The 22,427-nt window shown below is 50.0% G+C and overlaps 1 protein-coding gene across 13 annotated transcripts in view; it reads right to left on the minus strand.

Annotated features, from left to right (window-relative positions):
• LOC146786091 (eukaryotic translation initiation factor 4 gamma 1-like) overlaps positions 1-22,427 on the minus strand; it is a 1,219,153-nt gene that overhangs the window by 401,738 nt on the left and 794,988 nt on the right. For all 13 annotated transcript variants that reach the window (XM_085635575.1, XM_085635572.1, XM_085635570.1 and 10 more), the window contains 2 exons: positions 21,974-22,120; positions 2,046-2,282 (listed from right to left, as the gene is read on the minus strand). In XM_085635575.1, coding sequence (XP_085491701.1) covers positions 2,046-2,282; positions 21,974-22,120 — 384 coding nt within the window. The remainder of the gene's footprint in view (positions 1-2,045; positions 2,283-21,973; positions 22,121-22,427) is intronic.

The following is a 22,427-nucleotide window of genomic DNA, read 5'->3' on the forward strand; positions in this document are numbered from 1 at the left end:
GGCGAGGTGCTAGGTCTCCTCCCCCAGGATGGACAGGGGGAAGCTTCAAAGGCATGCCGCCTCTGTGAGCTTCCCCAGGCCACTTGCTGTACACAGCAAACTGGCCCTCACCGGTTCGGACCCCCACTCTGGTGGGAAGACTGGCCGGAAAGCCCAAGTAAGGACAGGGAATGTGCCAGCCTCTGCCAACCCCACCCCTCAGGTGGTAGTGGTTGGAGGGGTCCCTGGTTCTGAGGCTGCAGGCGTCGTCAGGAGCATCAAGGATGGTCCTTGGTTGCTGGATTCTTGGTCACAGTCGCCGACGGGACGTCCTTGTGGTCTTTGTCCACTCCGGCACAGTCCAGGCTTGGCGGGTGCAGAGTGTGCAGGAGTCGCGGTTCCTGGCTGGCACCAGGGGTTTGTTACTTGCTTTGAGCAGAACCACTGTTTATGGTAGTCCCAGTCTTTTAGAGTCACAAGGCAGTCAGGTCCCCCAGGGTTTTAAAGGTTGCTGACCACAGGAGACGCTGGGTTTTAGCAGGAGCAGGTTCGAGTCTTTCTAGAGCTGGGGCCCAGTCAGTTGGTGTCTTCCTCTTGTTAGCAGCTGCACGGCAGGTCTACTTCTTGCTTGTTTCGGGATCTGAGAAAGGAAGGTTCAGGGTTCCCCTAAATACTAAATTTAGGGGAGTTACAGGTAGGTAAAGGGCAAGGGGGGGGGGGGGGGATTTGGGGAAGAGTAGCCTAGTCCTGATTGGGTAGGACTCCCATCTTCAAGATGGCGAGACCCCGGGGACGTGCTTCACCTCGCCTCCCCCACCCGAGAGGGAGGGTTGGTAGAGGCTCGGACACCCCCTTTCCTCACTTGGGTTTTCCCGCCAGAGTGGGGACTAGAACCGGTGGAGACCAGCTGCTGAGTACAGCAAGTGGTCTGGGGGAGGCTCACAAAGGCAGCATGCCTTTGAACCTTCCCCCTGCCCATCCTGGGAGAGGAGACCTTGCACTTCGCACAGGACGTGCATTGTTGCAGGCCCAGGAGAGCAGATGCTTCTCTACCCAGGGGTCCAGCAACATGTCTGCTGGGTGGCAGCCTAGGCAGCCTCTCAGACAGTACGTGGATTGTAGGTTAGGTTCAGGGGGCATGTCTAAGATGCCCTCTGTCGTGCATTTTACATTAAATCCCGCACTGGCATCAGTGTGGGTTTAATGTACTGAGACGTTTGATACCAAACCTCAGTCTTCAGTGTCGCCATGATGATGCTGTGGAGTTTGTGTTGACGACCTCCCAGCACCATATACTCTTATGGCAGCACTGCACTTACAGGGCCCAGGAATGGATCTGGGTACTGTAGGGGTACAGGGCTCCTGCGCCCCCACCATTGGCATAGGGCACCCAGCTAGAGGGGTGACTGAGGTATGCCAGGGCAGTGTGTTTGTGGGCATGGCACACAGTGATGTGTGGCATGTCAACTGTTTTGTTCTACACCCAGACACTCAGCCTGCAAGGGCAGTGTGTTTGTGTCAGGGTACAGGGCCTCTAAGGGTGGCACAATAAGTGCTGCAGCCCTTAAAGGCCTTCTCTGGTCACAGTGCCCTGGGTACCTATGGTACCATTTACCAGGGGCTGACATGTGGCCAGAGATGCCAATTGGGTTTAGGCTTCAATGCAGTTTTAGGGAAGGAACACAGGCCCCGGGCACCTGATTGACAGGAGCCCAGGGCACACTCAGTCAAAGTACATCAGCAATTCAGCAATTCAGCAAAAAGTGGGGGCATACCGTGCAAGAAAGATGGCACGTTCTCACACAGGCAAATCACCATCTTGCTGGTGAGGCATCTTTGTTGTAGAGGTCATGGTGGCTGTTTCAGTGGAAATCTCAAACAAAAACGATTCCAAGCAGCATCACATAATTTAACAGTACATTATTTGCTATTCCACCATCATAAACATAAGGCAATAAGCAACAGAGTGGAAAGGTGAAACTAAGACATGAACCATCCCCAGCTGCCTAAATTAATAAATAGGAATAAGGGGAGCTCACTGTGCTGGGAGTAGAGAGTGACAATACCTTTGCTTTCTCAAAGTCAAGGTCCTTGCCAATGGTGGACAGGAGCCGGCAAAGGCACTCCAGAGACTCCTCATCATGGTTCTTGAGAAGTTTCACTACACAGTCATGCATAATGGCCTCAGTCAACATCTTTAACTTGAAAAGCTCTCCGATGAATTTGATGTTACCCAAGGACCGCCTCCTGGCCATGTCTCGAGCCAACTCCAACTCATCATGAAGGCGGGTTTTCTCCTCTGGCTGGGAAATAAAAAGATAAAGGTTAGAAACTAAACAATGTCACAATATTCTGCTTTAAGAATAGTTCTCTATTGCCATCACCTTGCGTGTGTTAGTCTAAAAATCATGTCTGACACAGAAGTTATTCTAAATACATAATATATATATATACACATCTATAAATACACATTGTAGCAAAGTGGGTTTCTTTTGTAGTAACTCCCCCACACACTTTTTGCCTAGTATCTGATACAAGTTTGATTGAATATGCACTGTGTTCCTGCTAACCTGTGGGTCAGGTGATGGGAGGGGAATTCATGGGTGTGATGAGTAAGTTGGCTCAGTGGGTGAAGGAGGTGGAATGTATGGTGGTGAAGGGTTAGCACCCACATTTTTATCTTCAGAGAAATGTGGTAATCCTCCTGTAGGCCTATTTTCCTTCTATCAGGAAATTTGGCATGGACATGTCCAGTGTCTGGGTGTATAACAAGCTCTTTCTGTTTAGAATCCAAAGGTGGAACGTTGGACCAATGCTATTTTGGTGGTCTTTGGTCGCTGTTTTCGGCAAACGTTTCGACTCCGAACCCTTCAGCTCCAAAGATTTGCTCTTCGATAACAGTGGAATAGTGACCACAACATGCTACGTTTCAACGCTGAACATTTTGCCTTGGCATGGGGGCAACTCAAGCCGGATCTTTAGGTTTCAGTGCCTGGCCCGAGAGCGGGGCACCTTAAACTTTCTCGATGACGACCTTAGCCCATAGGCACAAGGACAGGCGACTTTGGTCTTGTGTTGTTGGGCAAGGGGGCTTCTGTACTCACGGTACACTGACCCGGTGTAACTTGCTTCTCTTCTTTCATGTAGGACAGCGATGCATGGCCCACAGCTGTGTGCCAAGCCTACAACCGACTGCTCTGGGGTGCACTATACCAGTGGTGAGGGTACAGGTGCATGAGCCCTGTACCCTTATAGTATCCAAGTCCATTCTTAGACATTGTAAGGGCAGTGCTGCCATTAAGAGTATATAGTGCTAGGAGTTTGTCATTACGAACTTCACAGCACCATATTGGCTACACTGAAAACTGAAGTTTGGTATCAAACTTCTCAGCACATTAAACCCACACTGATGCCAGTGTGGGATTTAATGAAAAATGCACACAGACTGCATCTTAGAGATGCCCGCTGCAAAACTAACCCACCTCTAGTGTCCAGGCTGAGTGGCTGCTTTCAGCTGCCACCACCAGACCGGTTTCTGGACCCAGAGAGCCTGCAGCTTTCTGGGGCCTGAAACAATGCACGTCCTGGGACGAGGTGCCGGCCTCCTGCCCCAGGATGGGCAGGGTTCGCAAAGGGGAAGCTTTAAAAAGGCTTGATGCCTTTGTGAGCTTCCCCAGGCCACTTGCTGCTCTCAGCAACTTGTCCCCACCGGTTCTGAACCCCATTTTGGGCAGGAGAACCAGCGGGAACAACAAGTGAGGAAGAGAGGTGTGCCCACCTCTGCCAACTCCACCCCTCAGGTGGGGGAGGTGAGGTGAAGCACAACTCAGTCCACGCCATCTTGAAGATTGGGGGGGGGGGGGGGGGGGGAGAGACTCAGCCAACCAGGGACAGGCACATGCCCCGCTCCCACAGAAGGGTGGCATAATAGGGGGTGTACCTACCTATAACACCCCTAAAACTAGTATCTAGGGGCACCCCTGAACCTTGCTTCCTCAGATAAGTACCTGCAACAAGAAAAGACAAGCATTGGCATAGCCGATAGGTCTCGCTTTTGGGACCTTATAAGTGTTTAGCCATGCAACAGTTGCATAACTAAATACTTATAAGGTCCCAAAAGCGAGACCTATTGGCTATGCCAATGCTTGTTTCTGTTTATTACTGATCGAATAGTTTACCTGTTGGTGTAGTTTTTCAGCGTGAATCTTTCTGGATTCACTATGCTGTGCATTATTCCGCGATCTGGTGGTTGGGTCCGGATTCGTAGTCTCTTTTTTTTGTTTTGTAGCCCAGGTGGGCGTCGACGTCCCACTATTTGGTGCACCGCTCGTGACGTCGTCGTGCTTCCTGCGGAAGTCCCACCTTTGGGGCGCCATCTTCGGGTTCCCCCCCCCCTTTTTTTTTTACCCTAGGCGCTCTTAATTTTCTTTTTCCAATTTCTTTAGTATTCCAATGATTCTGTTCTTTTATGTCCTTCCGCCTCTTCCTCCATCCTCATCTTCCTGGCGGAGGTGGGTGGGTTTGCTAGTGAATCAAGAAAGATCTTCAAGCTGCAAAACTACACCGACCGGTAAGAAACTATTCGTTTTGCAGCGTGAATCTTTCTGGATTCACTATGCTGTGCATAGACTTTGTAGCAGTTTGTTATCTTTGTGGCGGCTGGGTGGTAGAGGAGTGTTGGCTGTTGAATATGTGTTGAAGCACCTTCTGTCCTACTTGTGCTTCCTTGTTCATCTGAACGTCCACGCAATAGTGCTTAGTGAACGTGTGTACTGAAGCCCATGTTGGCGCCAGGCATATGTCCTGAATGGGCGTATTTGCCAGAAAGGCAATAGTTGCTCCCTTCTTCCTTGTGGAGTGGGCTCGCGGCCCCTCCGATAGCTCCTGCCCTGCTTGTTTGTGGCAGAATTGTATTGTCAGTGCAATCCATCGTGCAATGGTGGCTTTTGTCACGGGTCTACCCAGGAAGCTAGTTGCAAAGGAGACAAAGCTGCTAGGTCTTCCTGTGCTCTTCGGTCCTCTCAATGTAGTGCATCACTGCCCTTCTAGCGTCCAGAGTGTGCAGTGCTCTTTCTGCGCTTGTCGTGGGGTTTTGAAAGAAACTTGGTATCTGAATTGTCTGGTTCATATGGAACGCCGACACCACCTTAGGCATGAAGTGTGGGTCCGTTCTTAGAACCACCCTATCCTTGTGTATCTGGATGTAGGGCTCTTGCAGTGTCAGTGCTTGCAGCTCGCTCACTCTGCGCAGCGAGGTTATCGCTACCAGGACGGCTGTTTACATTGTCAGCATTTGCAGCGTGGCCTTGTGGATGGGCTCAAACGGCTCCTTCATAAGCTCGGTTAGGACCACGTTGAGGTTCCATGCCGGCGGCGGCATCCTCTTTGGAGGCGCAATTCTTTTTGCCCCTTCCAGGAATCTACTACCAGTGACGTAGAGACTTCCTCCTCTCTCCCCTCGTGTGTAAGCCACGATTGCCGCCAGGTGTACCCTTAGGGAGGATGAGCATAGATTACTTTTTAGTAGGTGTGTGAGAAATCTAAGCACCGTTGACTCTGCTGTCATTTTATTCAGTAGTTTATTTCTGCTGCACCATATTGTGAACCTTTTCCATTTCTCCCCGTAGCATTTTCGTGTTGTAGGTCTCCTTGCCTCCCGCAGCACTTGCATAGTGCTTGGAGGTAGGATCAGGTGCGCAAACTAAGTCTTCAGGAGCCATGCCGGCAGGCTGAGGCTCTCTGGCTCTGGGTGCAGGACCTCTCCGTTCTGCATGGAGAGCAGGTCCTTTCTTGTGAATTTGTGAGGAGTGCCTTGTGCCATTTCCACTATTTGAGAGAACCAAGTCTGCCCTGCCCACTGCGGTGCTACTAGGATCAGTGTCATATGTTGCTGGTCCTGCACTTGTCGAGCACCCTGTGTAACAGCGGTATCGGTGGAAAAGCGTAGGCAAATGTCTTTGACCAACTTTTCCATAGGGCATTCCCTTGCGATTGATGTTCTGGTTGTCTGGATGCAAAGTTTTGGCATTTTGCATTCAGGCGTGTTGCAAACAGGTCTATTGTCGGTGTTCCCCACCTTTGGAACAGCCTCTGCGTTTCCTGTCCATTGAGCTCCCACTCATGGGATGCCGATGTCTGTCTGCTGAGCCAGTCTGCCTCCACATTGTCCTTCTCTGGTAGGTGTATGGCCAGCAGGTCTATCTTGAGTGGAATGGCCCATTTCCAAATCTCCTGTGCCAGAGAGGAAAGGGGGAACGATTCTGTCCCTCCCTGCTTGTTGATATAGAATATGGTAGTGGTATTGTCCGTCTGTATCAACACTTTCTGGTTGAATAGCTGTTTCTGGAAGACCTTCAGGGCTAGCAGGACAGTCTTCAATTCCAGGTAATTGATGTGTCTGACCGCATCTGCCGGAGTCCACAGACCCCTCACCCCGAGTTTGTTCATGTGTGCTCCCCATCCTATTTGTGATGCGTCCGTGGTAATGGTCACAGTTGGGTTTGGTGGTTTCAAGGTCTTTCCTGTAGTTAAGTTCTCCCTGTTCCACCATGTTATCTCCTCCTGCACTGCGTGCGTAACAACCACTAGATCCTCCCAACTCCAGCTTGCTTGTGACCATTGCTGTTGCAGCCATTCTTGGAATGGTCTCATGTGAAGCCGTACATTGGGGACTAGGTGGATGCATGACGCCATCATCCCCATGATCTTGCTCACTGTTCTGTCAGAACTCGCCCCTTCTGGTAGAGATGCGTCTCGTTCAGCAGGGCTATTCTTCTGTCGCTGGGCATCACCGTTCCGTCTATGGTGTTGATCTTCGCCCCCAGGAAGATCTTCACCTGTTCTGGCTCTATCGATGACTTCCCCCAGTGTATCGAGAACCCCAGGTTTGTTAGTGTTCTTGTCACCCGTTCTGCATGCTCCTCGCACTTGGCGCGAGTGCTTGCTTTGACCAGCCAGTCGTCTAGGTAAGGATACACATGAATCCCTTCCCTTCGTAGGTACGCTGCTACTGCTGCAAGGCATTTTGTGAAAACCCTTGGGGCTGACTTTAGGCCGAATGCCAGGGTTGTAAACTGATAATGATCCTAGTTGATGTTGAACCTTAACAGGTTTTTGTGTAGCCTGTTCATTGGGATGTGCAGGTAGGCGTCCTTGAGATCCACGGTGGACATGAAGTCTCCGCCTCGCATTTGGGGTAGCACTTCTTGTAGTGATGTCATCTTGAATATTTGCGTCTTTATGAATTTGTTTAGGAACCTTAGGTCCAGGATGGGTCTTGGTGATTGGTCCACCTTTGGTACAAGGAAGTAGTTTGAGTACACTCTCTTGTTCCTTTCTCTGCATGGCACTCGTTCTATGGCCCTCTTTATTAGTTGAAGTGTCTCCTCCCTGAGTTGAGCGAGATCTTGACCCGAGCGCTGTCTTCTCTTTGGTTTCTTGTTTGGAGGCCTTTTCTCTAACTCTATGCAGTATCCGTGCTGTACGACGTTGAGAACCCATTTGTCTGAGGTTATTTGTTGCCATTGTTGTAGGTAGAGGCCCAGTCTTCCGCCCACCAGTGTTGCATGTTCGTAGGCGCTTGTTTTGTGTAACCCCCTTGGTGTTCTTACATTGCGCTTCACCCTTCGGGGTATGCTGTGGGTGAGCGTCCTTTTGTGTGTGTAGTCACTTAGATGAGGGTTGGTCTCCCCCTCTCCTCCTTTGGCCACGTCCGTTTCCTCTCCCTCGAAAGGACTGGCCTCGAGGCTGGTACTGCCAGTTCTGCTTCTCCTGTCCCTGCTGGCTGTGACTGTCACCCTGCTGCCCGTGCTGGAATGTCTGGTGCGACGTACCCTGCTGGCTTCCTCCCCTTCCGTAGGGTCTCCGATTTGGGGTGCCTCTTCGCATCCCTCTGAATTGCAGGGCCCCCATGGATCTTGCGGTCTCATTTTCCTTTTTCAGTGTGGTGAGCTTCTCGTCCACAGTTTCCCCGAACAGCGTTTCACCGTTGAAAGGGGTGTTCAGTATGTTATTCTGGACTTCCTGCTTGAATCCAGAAATTCTGAGCCAAGCCTGTCTCCTTTCAGTGATCCCTATGGCCATCAGTCTGCTCGAAGTTTCCGCCCCGTCCAATGCAGTCTTGATGCACGAGTTGGCGATATTCTTCCCTTCCTCCACTAGATGGGAAGCCCTTTGACGGTACTCTTCTGGGAGATGCTTGACTAGTTCCTCCATCTCATCCCAGTGCTGGTACTGGTGTCTGTTCAGTAGCGCTTTTGAGTTTGCCATGCGCCAGTGCATTGCGGCGTTTTTCTACCTTCCTTCCAGTGAGGTCCATCCTTCTGCTCTCCTTATCAGGAGGTAGCCCCGAGGTCGCCGGCACATTGGCTCTTTTCCTGGCCATGGAAGCAATGATGGAATCTGCAGTGACCGATCCCTTGATGTAAGGAGGATCCTGCGAGGAGTGCTTGTACTTCTTTTCCGTTCTGGGTGTGATGGACCGGCATGTTCCCGGGTCGTTAAACGCCTCCTTCCCTTGGTTCATCACGCTTTGGAGCATGGGGAGGAACGAATAGTTTCTTACCTGTCGGTGTAGTTTTGCAGCTTGAAGATCTTTCTGGATTCACTATGCTGTGCATTATTCCGCGATCTTGTGGTTGGGTCCGGATTCGTAGTCTTTTCTTTGTTTTTTTTTTAGCCCAGGTGGGCGTCGACGTCCACCATTTGGTGCACCTCCCGTGACGTCGTCGTGCTTCCTGCGGAAGTCCCACCTTTGGGGCGCCATCTTCGGGTTCTTTTTTCCCTTCCTTTTTTTTTTTTTTTTAACCCTAGGCGATTGATTAATCCTTCTTGTCCATTTTCTGTATGTTTTCATTTCTCTTGATCTTTTCCATTTTACCCCCTCTTCCTCCAGCCTCATCTTCCTGGCGGAGGTGGGTGGGTTCGCTAGTGAATCCAGAAAGATCTTCAAGCTGCAAAACTACACCGACAGGTAAGAAACTATTCGTTTTGCAGCGTGAATCTTTCTGGATTCACTATGCTGTGCATAGACTTTGTAGCGGTTTTCCTAATTCTGTGGCGGCTGGGTGGTAGATGAGCGTTGGTCGTTGAAAATGTGCTGAAGCACCTTCTGTCCAACCTGTGCTTCCTTGTTCATCTGAATGTCCACGCAGTAGCGTTTCGTGAACGTGTGCACAGATGCCCAAGTTGCCGCGAGGCATATGTCCTGGATGGGCGTGTTCGCCAGGAAGGCCACGGTGGCCCCTTTCTTCCTTGTGGAGTGAGCCTGCGGCCCCTCCGCTAGCTCTGTCCAGCCTGTTTGTGGCAGAATTGAATAGTGCGGGCAATCCACCTAGCGATGGTGCCCTTAGTCACTGGCCTACCCATGAAGCTAGTAGCAAAGGACACAAACAGCTGTTTCGACTTCCTGAGTTCCTTGGTTCTCTCAATGTAGTGCATCACCGCTCTTCTTGCGTCGAGGGTGTGCAGGGCCTTTTCTGCGTTTGAAGTCGGGTTTTGGAAGAAACTAGGTATCTGAATACTCTGATTCATGTGGAACGCCGACACCACCTTGGGCATGAAGTGTGGGTCCGTTCTCAGGACTATTCTATCCTTGTGAATCTGAATGTAGGGTTCCTGCAGCGTTAGTGCTTGAAGCTCGCTCACCCTGCGTAGTGAGGTTATGGCCACCAGAAAGGCCGTTTTCATAGTCAACATCTGCAGTGTGGCCTTGTGAATGGGTTCAAACGGTGCCTTCATGAGCTCCGTCAGGACCACATTCAGATTCCATGCCGGCGGCGGCAACCTTTTCGGGGGGGGCCATCCTTTTGGCTCCTTCCATGAATCTCCTCACCACCTGCGAGCTGAAGAAACTTCCACCCTTTTCACCTCTGGTGTAGGCCACGATTGCCGCTAGGTGTACCCTTAGTGAGCTCGAGCAGAGGTTACTCTTTAGAAGGTGTGTGAGGTACCTCAGTACTGTTGAGTCTCTTGTCATTCTGTTTTGCAGGCCCTTTTTCCTGCACCACACAGTAAACCTCTTCCATTTTGCGCTGTAGCATTTTCGTGTAGTTTGTTTCCTCGCCTCCCGTAGCACTCGCATCGTGCTCGGAGGCAATCTTAGGTGTGCGAACTCTAGGTCTTCAGGAGCCATGCCGCCAGGTTGAGGGTCTCTGGCTCTGGGTGCAGGACCTCTCCGTTTTGCATTGAGAGCAGGTCCTTCCTCCTCTCGAACCTGTATGGGTTGCCTTGTGCCATTTCTTGAATTTGTGAGAACCATGTCTGCCTCGCCCACTGCGGAGCCACCAGGATCAGAGTCATGTTGCTGGTTCTGCACTTGTCGAGCACTCTGTGCAACAGGGGTATCGGTGGAAAGGCGTAGGCAAATGTCCTCGACCAGCTTATCCATAGGGCATTTCCCTTGGATTGCTGATCTGGTTGCCTGGACGCGAAGCTTTGGCATTTTGCATTGTGGCGTGTTGCAAATAGGTCTATTGTGGGAGTCCCCCATCTCCGGAAGATTTTCTCCGTTTCCTGGCCATTGAGCTCCCACTCGTGCGATGCTGAGGTCTGCCTGCTTAGCCAGTCTGCCTCCACATTGTCCTTCCCCGGTAGGTGAATTGCCAGTAGATCTATCCTGAGAGGTATGGCCTATCTCCAAATCTCCTGAGCTAGGGATGAGAGGGGGAACGACTGTGTCCCCCCCTTGTTTGTTGATGTAGAACATCGCCGTGGTGTTGTCTGTTTGGACCAACACCCTCTGGTTGAACAGGTGTCTCTGGAATGCCTTCAGGGCTAGCAGGATTGTTTTCAACTCGAGGTAGTTGATATGGCGGACCGCATCTGCTGGAGCCCATAGACCCCTCACTCTGAGGTTGTCCATGTGCGCTCCCCATCCCTTCTGCGATGCGTCCGTGGTAATGGTCACTGTTGGGATTGGTGGTGTCAGGCTTCTTCCTGTTGTTATGTTGTCTCTGTTCCACCAAGTTATCTCCTCCTGCACTGCGTGCGTAACAACCACTAGATCCTCCCAACTTCCGTTTGCTTGTGACCATTGCTGTTGTAGCCATTCCTGGAATGGTCTCATGTGCAGGCGTACATTCGGCACCAGCTGGATACAGGACGCCATCATCCCCATCATCTTGCTCACAGCCCTCACTGTCAGAGCTCGCCCCTTCTGGTAGAGCTGCGTCTCCTTCAGTATAGCATCTGTCCTCCTGTCGCTGGGCACTACTGTACTGTTGCGGGAGTTGATCTTTGCCCCCAGTAAAATCTTCACCTGTTCCGGTTCCAGCGATGATTTTCCCCAGTGGATCGAGAATCCCAGATTCGTGAGGGTGTCTGTTACGCGTTTTGCGTGCCTCTCGCACTTCTCGCGTGAGTTTGCCTTGACCAGCCAGTCGTCCAAGTAGGGGTAGACATGTATTCCCTGCCTTCGTAGGTGTGCCGCTACCGCCGACAGGCATTTTGTAAAGACCCTTGGTGCTGATTTTAATCCGAAGGCCAGGGTTGTGAACTGGTAGTGTTCCTGTTCGATGTTGAATCTTAGAAGGCCCTTGTGCCTTCTGTTTATTGGGATGTGAAGGTAGGCATCCTTGAGGTCCACGGTGACCATGAAGTCCCCTTCTCTTATCTGTGGCAGTACCTCCTGCAGTGAAGTCATTTTGAACCTTTGTGTTCTGATGAACTTGTTTAGGTAACGGAGGTCCAGTATGGGTCTGAGGTCTCCGTCTACCTTCGGAACCACGAAGTAGTTTGAGTAGACCCCTTTGTTGCGTTCTCTGAACGGCACTGTCTCTATGGCTCCCTTTTGTAGGAGTTTCCGTGTTTCTTCTCTGAGTATTGCCAGTTCTTGGGCCGATCTCTGTCTTCCCTTCGGTTTCCTGTTTGGAGGTCTTTTCTCCAAATCTACGCAGTATCCGTGCTGCACGAGGTTCCGTATCCACTTGTCTGTGGTTATACGTCGCCACTCCTGAAGGTAGAACCTCAGTCTTCCGCCTACTGGTGTCGTATGCTCGTAGGCTCTTGAATCTTCTCTTCCCCCTGATAACACTTTTTTGCGCCTCACCCTTGGGGTCCTGACGAGGGTAGGCGTCCTCTTGCGTGCTGAGTCACTTCGACGAGGGCTGTTCGCCCCCTCTCCTCCTTTGGCCACGTCCGTTCCCTCTCCCGCGAAAGGACTGGCCCCGAGGTTGATATTGCCAGTTTTGCTTCTGCTGACCTTGTCCGTGACCTTCACCCTGCTGACCTTGTTGGAACGCCTGGTGCGACGTCCCCTGGCTTCCTCCCCTACCGTAGGGTCTCCTCGAGGGATTTCCTCGCCTCATTCCCCTCAGCTGTAGGGCCCCCATGGACCTCGCCGTCTCGTTTTGTTTTTTCAGCTGGGTGAGCTTCTCGTCCACTGTTGCTCCGAACAGTGTCTCTCCGTTGAAGGGGGTGCCAAGGATGTTCTGCACTTCCGGTTTGAATCCCGAGATTCTTAGCCATGCATGCCTCCTCTCTGTGACCCCTATGGCCATGAGTCTTGCTGAAGTCTCTGCCCCATCCAACGCCGTCTTTATACAGGAGTTGGCGATGTTCTTGCCTTCGTCTACCAGGTGAGAGGCTCTCTGGCGGTATTCTTCGGGGAGGTGCTTTACTAGCTCCCCCATCTCATCCCAGTGCTGGTATTGGTGTCTATTGAGGAGTGCATTCGAATTCGCCATGCGCCAGTGCATTGCGGCGTTCCTCTCGACCTTTCTTCCTGTGAGGTCAATCCTCCTGCTCTCCTTATCCGGAGGTGGGCCCGAAGTTGCTGGTACGTTGGCCCTTCTCCTGGCCGTGGAGGCTATGATGGAGTCTGCGGTCACGCTACCCTTGATGTAAGGGGGGTCCAGGGAGGAGTGCTTATATTTCTTCTCTGTCCTGGGCGTGATCGACCGGCAGGTCGCAGGTTCCTTGAAGGCTTCTCTCCCCTGATTCATCACGCTTTGTAGCATGGGGAGGAACTGGCTCCTTGTCTGGATGGGGAGCAGTGTCTCGACGAGAAAATCGGCTTTCGGTCTCTCCTCGTCGAGTTTGAAGCTGAAGGCCATTGCTGCGCTCCTGACCACCATATTGTACACCCCGATGTCGTCGGGTGGCGAAGGCCTCGAAGGGTACGTGTCCACGGGCTCCTCCGGGTCGAGATCGTGCCATTCGACGTCGTTGCTGGTAGATGCCGCCGATTCGTAGAACGACTGTTGGTCTTCTTCCTCGGCTTCTCCCTCATAATAGGGCTCTTCTTCCTCTTCGAGATCCCTTGTCAGCCCTTCGGCGTCGAACTCGTCTTCGACCTCGCCGACGTCCGCCGATGAAACCGTTGGAATCTTGAATTCCTTCATCCTGGCGTCGAACTCCTTCTTCCTTTGAAGGATGTTCTCCATTTCGGCCTCGAGCCGCCTCTTTTTCTCCATCTCGGAGATGCTTTCGGCGTCGACCGCGGGTCTTTTCGATGAAACTTGCGTCGACGTCGAACGTTCTTTCTGCGTCGATCGGCCCGTTTCATGGGATGTTTTTGACGACCCTTGCCTTTCGGCGTCTTTCGGCACCAGGGACTCCTTTTCTAAGGATCCGCTCGGCCTCTTGTCCGAGGTTCCCCCTTTGGACGTCGAAGTTTTCGGCGCCGGGGCTCCCTTCGTGGGCTTTGACTCAGTTTTTCTCGAGTCACCCTCGTGTTCGAGGTACTTTCTGTTTTGTGCTCGACGATTCTCTTACCTAGTCTTCTTTTTTCTTGTCGGTCTCTACGACCGTGAAGTTTTCGGCTGTCTCGGCGACGTTGTCCTCATCGTCCGTGGAGAGGCCCAGATCGTAGAGCGTCGGGGGCTTCCCCTTGCCATCCATGTTGGCGTTGGCTCTTCTCTGCCGCTCTCCCACCCAGAGTGTCTTCGGCGCGAAGGCTGAGCAGGCGTTGCAGTCGATACTCTGGTGATCGACCGGTAGGCAGAGGTTGCAGACCGGATGCTGGTCTTTCTGCGCGAACTTGTGGTGGCAGTTTGGGCAGAACTTGAATGGCGTCTTGTCCATTGCGCTCAGGGTCTCTGAGCGTGCATTCTCCAAGGCCGTCGAAGAAAAATGGCGCTGGTCCTCTTTTCTTCGCGCTCCTGATGAAATATCTTCCTTTCCTGATATCTTCTATTGATCCTATCGACGAAACTCGCTTTTCTTCCTTCTTCCTCCGAGTGTAATTCTGGAGCTTCCCGATGACGATCCAGACCCAACGGCGGAAAAAAGAATCTGAAGATGGCGCCCCAAAGGTGGGACTTCCGCAGGAAGCACGACGACGTCACAGGAGGTGCACCAAATGGTGGACGTCGACGCCCACCTGGGCTACAAAAAAAAAAAAAAAAAAAAAAAAAACAAAGAAAAGACTACGAATCCGGACCCAACCACAAGATCGCGGAATAATGCACAGCATAGTGAATCCAGAAAGATTCACGCTGCAAAACTGGCTCCTCGTCTGGATGGGGAGCAGAGTTTCGAGTAGAAAGTCTGCTTTCGGCTTCTCCTCGTCCAATTTCACACCAAAGGCTGCTGCAGCACTCTTGACGACCATGTTGTACGCCCGATGTCGTCAGGCAGGGAAGGCCTCGAAGGATACGGGTCCACGGGCTCTTCGGTGTCGATGTCCTGCCATTCCAGCTCCTGACTCGTCGACTGCGCCGAGCCGTAGAACGACTGCTGATCCTCTTCATCACCTTCTCCCTCATAGTAGGTGCCTTCTTCCTCCTCTTCAGGACCTCTCGACTGCTCTTCGGCGTCGAAATCTTTATCTTCCTCGATCTCAACGACATCCGTCGACGGGACCGTTGGGATTTTGAATTGTTTCATTCTTTCGTCGAATTCCTTCCTCTGAAGGATGCTCTCCATCTCGGCCTCGAGCCTTCTTTTTCTTTTCCATGCTTGAGATGTGCTCGGCGTCGACCGCAGGTCTCTTCGACGGAGCCTGCGTCGACACGGCCTTGTCTTTCGTTGCCAAACGTCCCACCTCGTGGGTCTGTTTCGACGAACTCTGCCTCTCGGCGGTCTTTGGCACCTGGGAGTCCTTCTCGAAGGATCCGCTCGGCCTTTTGTCCTTTGAACCACTGGCGGACGTCGAAATTTTCGGCGCCAGTGTTTCCTTCGAGGACTTTGACTCATTTTTTCGAGAGTCACCATCCGATTTTCGGGGCCCTTTCGGTGGTTTTGTACTCTACGTGTCTTACCTCGTCAGGCGTTTTCTTATCGGTCTCTGCGACCGTGAAGACATCAGGTCCCTCGGCGATGTTGTCATAGTCGGTGGAGAGGCCCAGATCGTACAGCGACGGGGCCTTACCCTTGCCTTCCATGCTGAAGTTGGCTCTCCTCTGACGTTCTCTCACCCGGAGAGTCTTCGGAGCGAAAGCGAACAGGCGTTGCAGTCCTTGCTCTCGTGGTCGAACGGCAGGCAAAGGTTGCAGGCAAAGGTTGCAGACCGGATGTTGGTCCTTCTGCGCGTACTTGTGGTGGCAGTTGGGGCAGAACTTAAATGGTGTCTAGTCCATTGCGCTCAGAGCCTCTGAGTGCGCATTTTCCTATGTGCGTCGAAGAATTGAGGATCCCCTCCTTCGTCGTCACGGCTGTAATACCTTTCTCTCTGTATTCTTCTAAAGGTTCTCCTTCAATGAAACTCGCGTATTTTCCTTCTTCCTTGGTCAAACTCTGGAGCTTCTCGATGACGATCCAGACCCAACGGCGGAAAAAAGAATCTGAAGATGGCGCCCCAAAGGTGGGACATCGGCAGGAAGCACGATGACGTCACGAGAGGAGCACCAAATGGTGGGACGTCGACGCCTACCTGGGCTACGAAAAAAAACTCCAAAAAAACAAAACAAAGACTACGAATCCGGACCCAACCACCAGATCGCAGAATAATGCACAGCATAGTGAATCCAGAAAGATTCACGCTGAAAAACTGTTTTTCGGCAGGCCTTCGGCACCTGGGAGTCCTTCTCGAAGGATCCGCTGGGCCTTTCGTCCTTGGATCCACTCACGGTAGTCGAAATTTTCGGCGCCGGTGTTCCTTTCGAGGACTTAGACTCTGGTTTTCGAGAGTCAGTCTCTGTTTTTTGGGGCCCTTTCGGGGTTTTTGTGCTCGACGTCTCCTACCTTTTCAGACGTCTTCTTATCGGTCTCTGCGACCGTGAAGTCATCAGGTCCCTCGGCGACGTGGTCTTAGTCGGTGGAGAGGCCCATGCCTTACCCTTGCCTTCCATGTTGAGGTTGGCTCTCCTCTGCCTCTCTCTCTCTCTCACCCTGAGTGTCTTCGGTGTGAAGGCAGAGCAGGCGTTGCAGTCTTTGCTCTCGTGGTCGACTGGCAGGCAAAGGTTGCAGACTGGATGTTGGTCCTTCCGCGCGTACTTGTGGTGGCAGTTAATGCAGAATTTAAAAAGGTGTTCTGTCCATTCCTGTGCTCAGTGTCCCTGAGTGCGCATTCTCAGTCGAAGATCGAGGTTCTCCTCCGTCGTCCCGGCTAGATGTCCTTCCTGTCTGTAGTCTCCTTTAATTTTCCTTCGATGAAACTCATGCGCTTCTTCTTTCTTCGATAAAAAATTCTGGAGCTTCTCGGTGACGATCCAGACCCGACAGCGGAAAAAAGAATCTGAAGATGGCGCCCAAGGTGGGACTTCCGCAGGAAGCATGCCGACGACACGAGAAGTACACCAAATGGTGGGACGTCGACGCCCACCTGGGCTACAAAAAAAAAAAAAAAAAAAAAAAAAGAAAGACTACGATTCCGGACCCAAGCACCAGACCGCGGAATAATGCACAGCATAGTGAATCCAGAAAGATTCACGCTGCAAAACTTAAAATTCGCATTGAGCTAAATGTATTATTGTGTTTGAAATTGTGTTGCCTATTGAACCAACCTATAACTATTACCTACAAAAGTCACTTGCATATTGCAAAAGTATTTAACTAAAGCCGCTCATTCTGAGAAAGTATATTTTGATACCAATTGTTGGTTCTAAAATAAAACAACCATATATTTTTTATACAAACCATTGGCCTAGAGTTCAGTTCTTGAGTGTGCAAGAACATTTGCTGACAGTGTGTACAACAAATGCTTTACACTGTCCTCTGATACTGCCTTACTGCTCGACCAAGCTACCACTTTAGATATTAAGGTTATATCTAACTTTAACCTCTGCCAAAACTCTGGGGATTGTGGACTGTACCTATTTGGGAACAGTATATACAGAGCCACTTTCTCACACTCACTCAGCACCCGGCTGCCCCTGTGCCGCTGAGGGTGTAACAACTGTACCTACCTGAAACTGGGAGACCCCGGAGTCTATGCCCAGAATCTTAACTCTGCCAGTCGAGTACTTACCCGAAAGCCGATAACTCACTTTTCTTCCATAGGGTAACATTGACTGGTTTCACTTGGAAATTCTTTTAAGTGTCGAGTTTTGAACTTTAAAATATTCATCTAAAATCAGCCGAATTACGAAAACGAATTTACTCACCTGTTATCAGGAGAGATCCCAGTGCTGGATCTTGGTGCCCAGCACTGACCTTGAAAAGTAGTTACAACCGTACTTACCTTTAACTTGATTTTCCTCCATAGAATAACATTGCCTGGTTTTTGCCAGAAATTTTTCAGAGTGACGATTTTGCAAACTTACAAATATTCGTTAAAAATCACCTGTATAACAAAAACATTCTTTTAACTGTTTACAGGAGATGCCCCAGTGCTGGATCCAGGACCCAACACTGAGTTAGAAAAAGCAACAATAACCCCACTTACCTGCTAAGTGAATTTCCTCCCATAGGATAACATTGGTGATTCTATGTGAAAAAGTTTCGAAGTGTCAACTTTTGAAATACAATAATATTCCTTAAAAATCACAACTGTAACCAAAACGTTTTTACTCAATTGTTTACAGATGTCGTCCCAGGACTGAATCTAGGATCCAGTCCTGTGGTAAGTAAAGTAATCCAAAAAGTAATCAATTGCGTTTATCTAAACATTCCCATTGAGCTCAATGTTATATCGTTTGAAATTGTGTTGCCTATTTCAACAACTTATCTATTGCAGCCAAAAGTCTTTTGCCTATTGAAAGTATTTGTCTAAAGCATCCCCTTCTGAGAAAGTATATTTTGATACCAATTGTTGGTTCTAAAATAAAACTGTATATTTTTATACAAAACCATTGGCCTAGAGTTCAGTTATTGAGTGTGAGAGACCATTTGCTGACTGAGTGTGTGCAACAAATGCTTTACACTGTCCTCTGATACTGCCTTACTGCTCGGCCAAGCTACCACTTTAGAGAGTACGGTTATATCTAACTTAAGCCTCTGCCAAACCTCTGTGGACTCTGCACACTGTACCTATTTGGGAACAGTATATACAGAGCCACAGTCTTACAATTGGATACTGACCTCAATACCCCTAAAACGCCCCCTTAATACAGTATTTAGGGATTAGCCCCGAACCAAGAATACAGATTCCCGCAACCTACGAAGGAGAATGAAAGAAGATGCCCAGCAGAGAAGACTGCAGGGAACGGACTTGGCCCCAGCCCTACCGGCCCGTCTGCAGTTTTCAGAGATCATGTGCCAAAAGTCGCCTTGTCCTGCAGTCATCGACCTCCAGAACCCCTGGGAGGAATGACTGCCTTCAACAAAGACCAGATCTCCTGTGAACAGCAGCGCTGTTCAAAAGAAACTCCAAAGCAAGACTCGGAGCCTGCTGAGGACAAAGAAACTCGACGCCTGGTAACACCACTGCACCAGTCTCCTACGGCCCGAGCTCGAGTGACCCACCAGTTCTAGTGAGGTCCCCCAGCATGCCAGAGTCCGAGTCCACCGTGGGATGACCCCTCCAGGTTTCCCCGACATCGCCTGCAGCCCACAGGGTAGGCAGAGCTTAAAGTTAGATAGAACCTTACTCTCTAATAGTGGTAGCTTGGTCGAGCAGCAAGGCAGTATCAGAGGACAGTGTTAAGCATTTGATGAACCCACTCAGTCAGCAAATTAATTCCCACACTCAAGAACTGAACTCTAGGCCAATTGTTGTATAAAAATATACTGTTTATTTTTAGAACCAAGCAAGCCTGGTACAGGTTAGCATTAAATACTTTTCAGTAATAAGTTACTGGATATAGAACAGTTGAAAAATGCAATAGGAATTGTACTTGGTTTGATTTACAGGGGAGCAGTAGTGTGCAACACTTAGCAAATGCAGTAAATTGAAATAAAAAGGCTTTTTCAGTAAATTGCAGGCAAGTTACTTTTCACGTTACTTTTCTAACTCAGTGCTGGATACCTAGATTCAGCACTGGGACATTTCCTGCAAACCGGTGAGTAAACAAGTTTTGGCGATTTGTGCCAATTTTGAAAGAATATTTTTAGGTTTCAAAAGTCCACACTTGGAAACTTTTTGGAGAAAAAGTGTCATTGTTATCCAATGGGAGGAAAACAGGTCAACGGTTCACAGGTAAGTAAACGGCTGAGGGAGTGAAGGTTCTGGGGTTGGGGTCTCCCAGGGTCAGTGATGTACTGTTGTTGCACCCACAGCGGCACGAGGGCGGCCGGATGCAGGGTGCTGTGTTGAGGTCGGGTGCCCTGTTTTCAATGGAGAACCTCCGGGACAAAGAAACACTGAAGGCTCGGGGACGAGGATCTTCTGGGTGCGACCACTACTTCGAGGCGTAAGTTAAGATGTTGTGGGTTGGTTAGGCACCGTTAGTTTGGGCACACAAGGCAGTGGGGCATCGGGTGCAGGGATGCCTTGTGACGTTGGGTTTTCTTACCCGATCTGGTCACGGGGGGGGTCCTCTGGATTGAGGCAGCAGGCGTAGTCTGGAGGCTTGTGGCAGGTCAGGGGTCGCCGGATCTCGGGTCAGGATCGCTGGGGGGACCTCCTTGTGGTGTTTTTCCACTCTAGCTCGGGCCGGGTTCGGTGGGTGCAGAGTGGGCTGGATTCGAGATCTCTGGCTGGCACCAGAAGCTGCAGTTTAAACACGTCCGGTGTTCACAGGAGAAACAGTCTGGGAAGTGCAGGCAGGCAGGTCCTCCGGGGTTTGTGAGTTTGCTGGCTGCTGGACACGCCGGGATTTCGCAGGAGCAGGTTCGACGGGAGACAGGCTTGTAGGGCTGGGACCAAGTCAGTGGGCGTCGTCCTCTTGTAAGCTTTGCACGGCTTTGTCCTTTTCTTCTTGTAGGTGGGCTGGAACTGGGGAAGGAAGGTTCAGGGTGCCCCCTAAATACTAAATTTAGGAGCGTTACAGGTAGGTTAAGGGCAGGGACCAATGGGACCCTTCCCTGGGGTGGGGACACCCCCTATTCTGCCACTCCCCAGTGGGAGGGGGGCAGGAGTCTGTCCCTTGGTTGGCTGAGTTCCCCCATGCACAAGATGGCGTGGACTCTAGGTTGTCCTTCACCTCGCCTCCCCCACCTGAGGGGTGGAGTTGGCAGAGGTGGGCACATCACTTTTCCACGCTTGTTTTTCCCGCCGGTTCTACCGCCCAAATTGGGGGGTAGAACCAGTGGGGACCAGTTGCTGAAAGCAGCAAATGGTTTGGAGAGGCTCACAAAGGCGGCATGCCTTTGAAGCTTCTACTTTGTGAACCCTGCCCATCCTGGGGGAGGAGGCTTGGCACCTCTTCCCAGGATGTACATTGTTTCAGGCCCCCCGAGAGCAGCAAGCTCTCGACCCAGGGGTCCAGAAACATGTCTGGTGGTGGTGGCAGCCTAAGAAGCCACTCAGTCAGGTCAAGTTTCAGGCGGCATCTCTAAGATGCCCTCTTTGTGCATTTTACATTAAATCCCACACTGGCATCAATGTGGGTTTAATGTGCTGCGAAGCTCGATACCAAACTTCCCGGTCTTCAGTGGAGCCATTATGGTGCTGTGGAGTTCGAAATGACAAACTCCCAGCACCATATACTCATAATGGCAGCACTGCACTTAGTGACCAGGAATGGACTTGGGCACCTGTACCCTCACCATGGGCATAGGCCACCCAGCTAAAGGGGTGTATGCCAGGGCAGTGGTTTTTGGGCATGGTGCCACTTCGAGATCTGTTTTGCTGGTAACCAATTTCTCTTTTCCACAAATGGTATTTCAGGGACCCAGTACACTTAGAAATATTCTACTTTTTATGGATATCAGCTAGTATTGCATGACAAGAGAACCTCATCATTTCTTTCAATCTCTAACTGAAATGTGTCTTGAAGTTGGACTCTAGATGTACTGGTTATTTTCTAGTCTACAATCGGGATTTTTTAAAAATTCTTTAGGTGAGAAGCCTTCATTTAACGATCCAAACTTCATCATAGTTAAAAGTTTATTTGATATGCATGTTTAAAATATTTAATCTGATACTTTTATCATTAATTTATTTATTTCTTTTAATGCTAGATGCAGTGAGAGGACATGGACATTTCAGTATTTAATATTTTTAACAATTAATTCATGGCCTTATAGTAGATAAAACACTGATGTTAACCCAGTATTAAGGAGGGGAAAGATTGAAAAGATTCCATGTGTTTCTTCTAAAAGAAAAAATGGACAATCAGCAGTCTTCTGAGATACCTTGGGTCAGAGAGATTGATTACATTTAGGTACATTTGGCATGCAGAGAAGACTAGTGGTATCATTGCAAAATGGTGGAGACAGTATGAACACTAAGGCAATTACACAAATCAATCCATCCATATGCCACGAGGTCGAGTCCACTATACTTGGCACTACTTTTTTGAAAAACTGCTGGTGTATAAATGTTAAATGAGCAAAACTATGTACTACTCTGAATGATTACAATACAATAGGTAATTGAGCACAAAATGCAAATAAAAACTTTACATGTCACTGCATTGGTAAGACTACCATTATTTACTATGAACTGAAATTTGACAAGCAATAAACAAAGTAATAAACACCTCTCCGTTGAATCAGCTGTTCAGCTTTAACCTTCAAGAACGTGTTCTATAGGTTTTGCTTAATTTTTTTTTTTTTTTTTTTTTAATCATACCAGGACAGCTGCATCCATTTCCTTCTGTTTCTTCTCGAACACCTCTGCGTCATCTTTGTCCTTCTCAAATTCCTTCTGGCAACGGTTCAGCAACAGCTTGCGAAAGTTTACAGTCACCGCAGGCTTGTCTGTTGTGGGGACTTTCAGCTGGAAAAGAAAGCATCCAACCACTGTTTCTTTAATAGGTAGCAAATGTTGACCACTAAAGTATATTTGAAGTATTTTTATCAGCCACAAGAAGTATTTCAATCTGATGAGACGTTGAGAAAAGGGCAGAGGTCCCAGTCAACTCGACTGATTGTTAAACAACATTTACCAACCAGGTTCCAGACCATCAGAAATGGTCAATTTATACGGACACCACTAGAGCATAGAATGGTTCCACACAGATTAAGAACGCTGAAACTGATTAAAATAGGTCTGGCGTGTGCCACTTATAGTTATGTGCCCGGTT

The sequence above is a fragment of the Triturus cristatus genome, chromosome 11 (genome assembly GCF_964204655.1).
Source record: "Triturus cristatus chromosome 11, aTriCri1.1, whole genome shotgun sequence".
Lineage (NCBI taxonomy): Eukaryota > Metazoa > Chordata > Amphibia > Caudata > Salamandridae > Triturus > Triturus cristatus.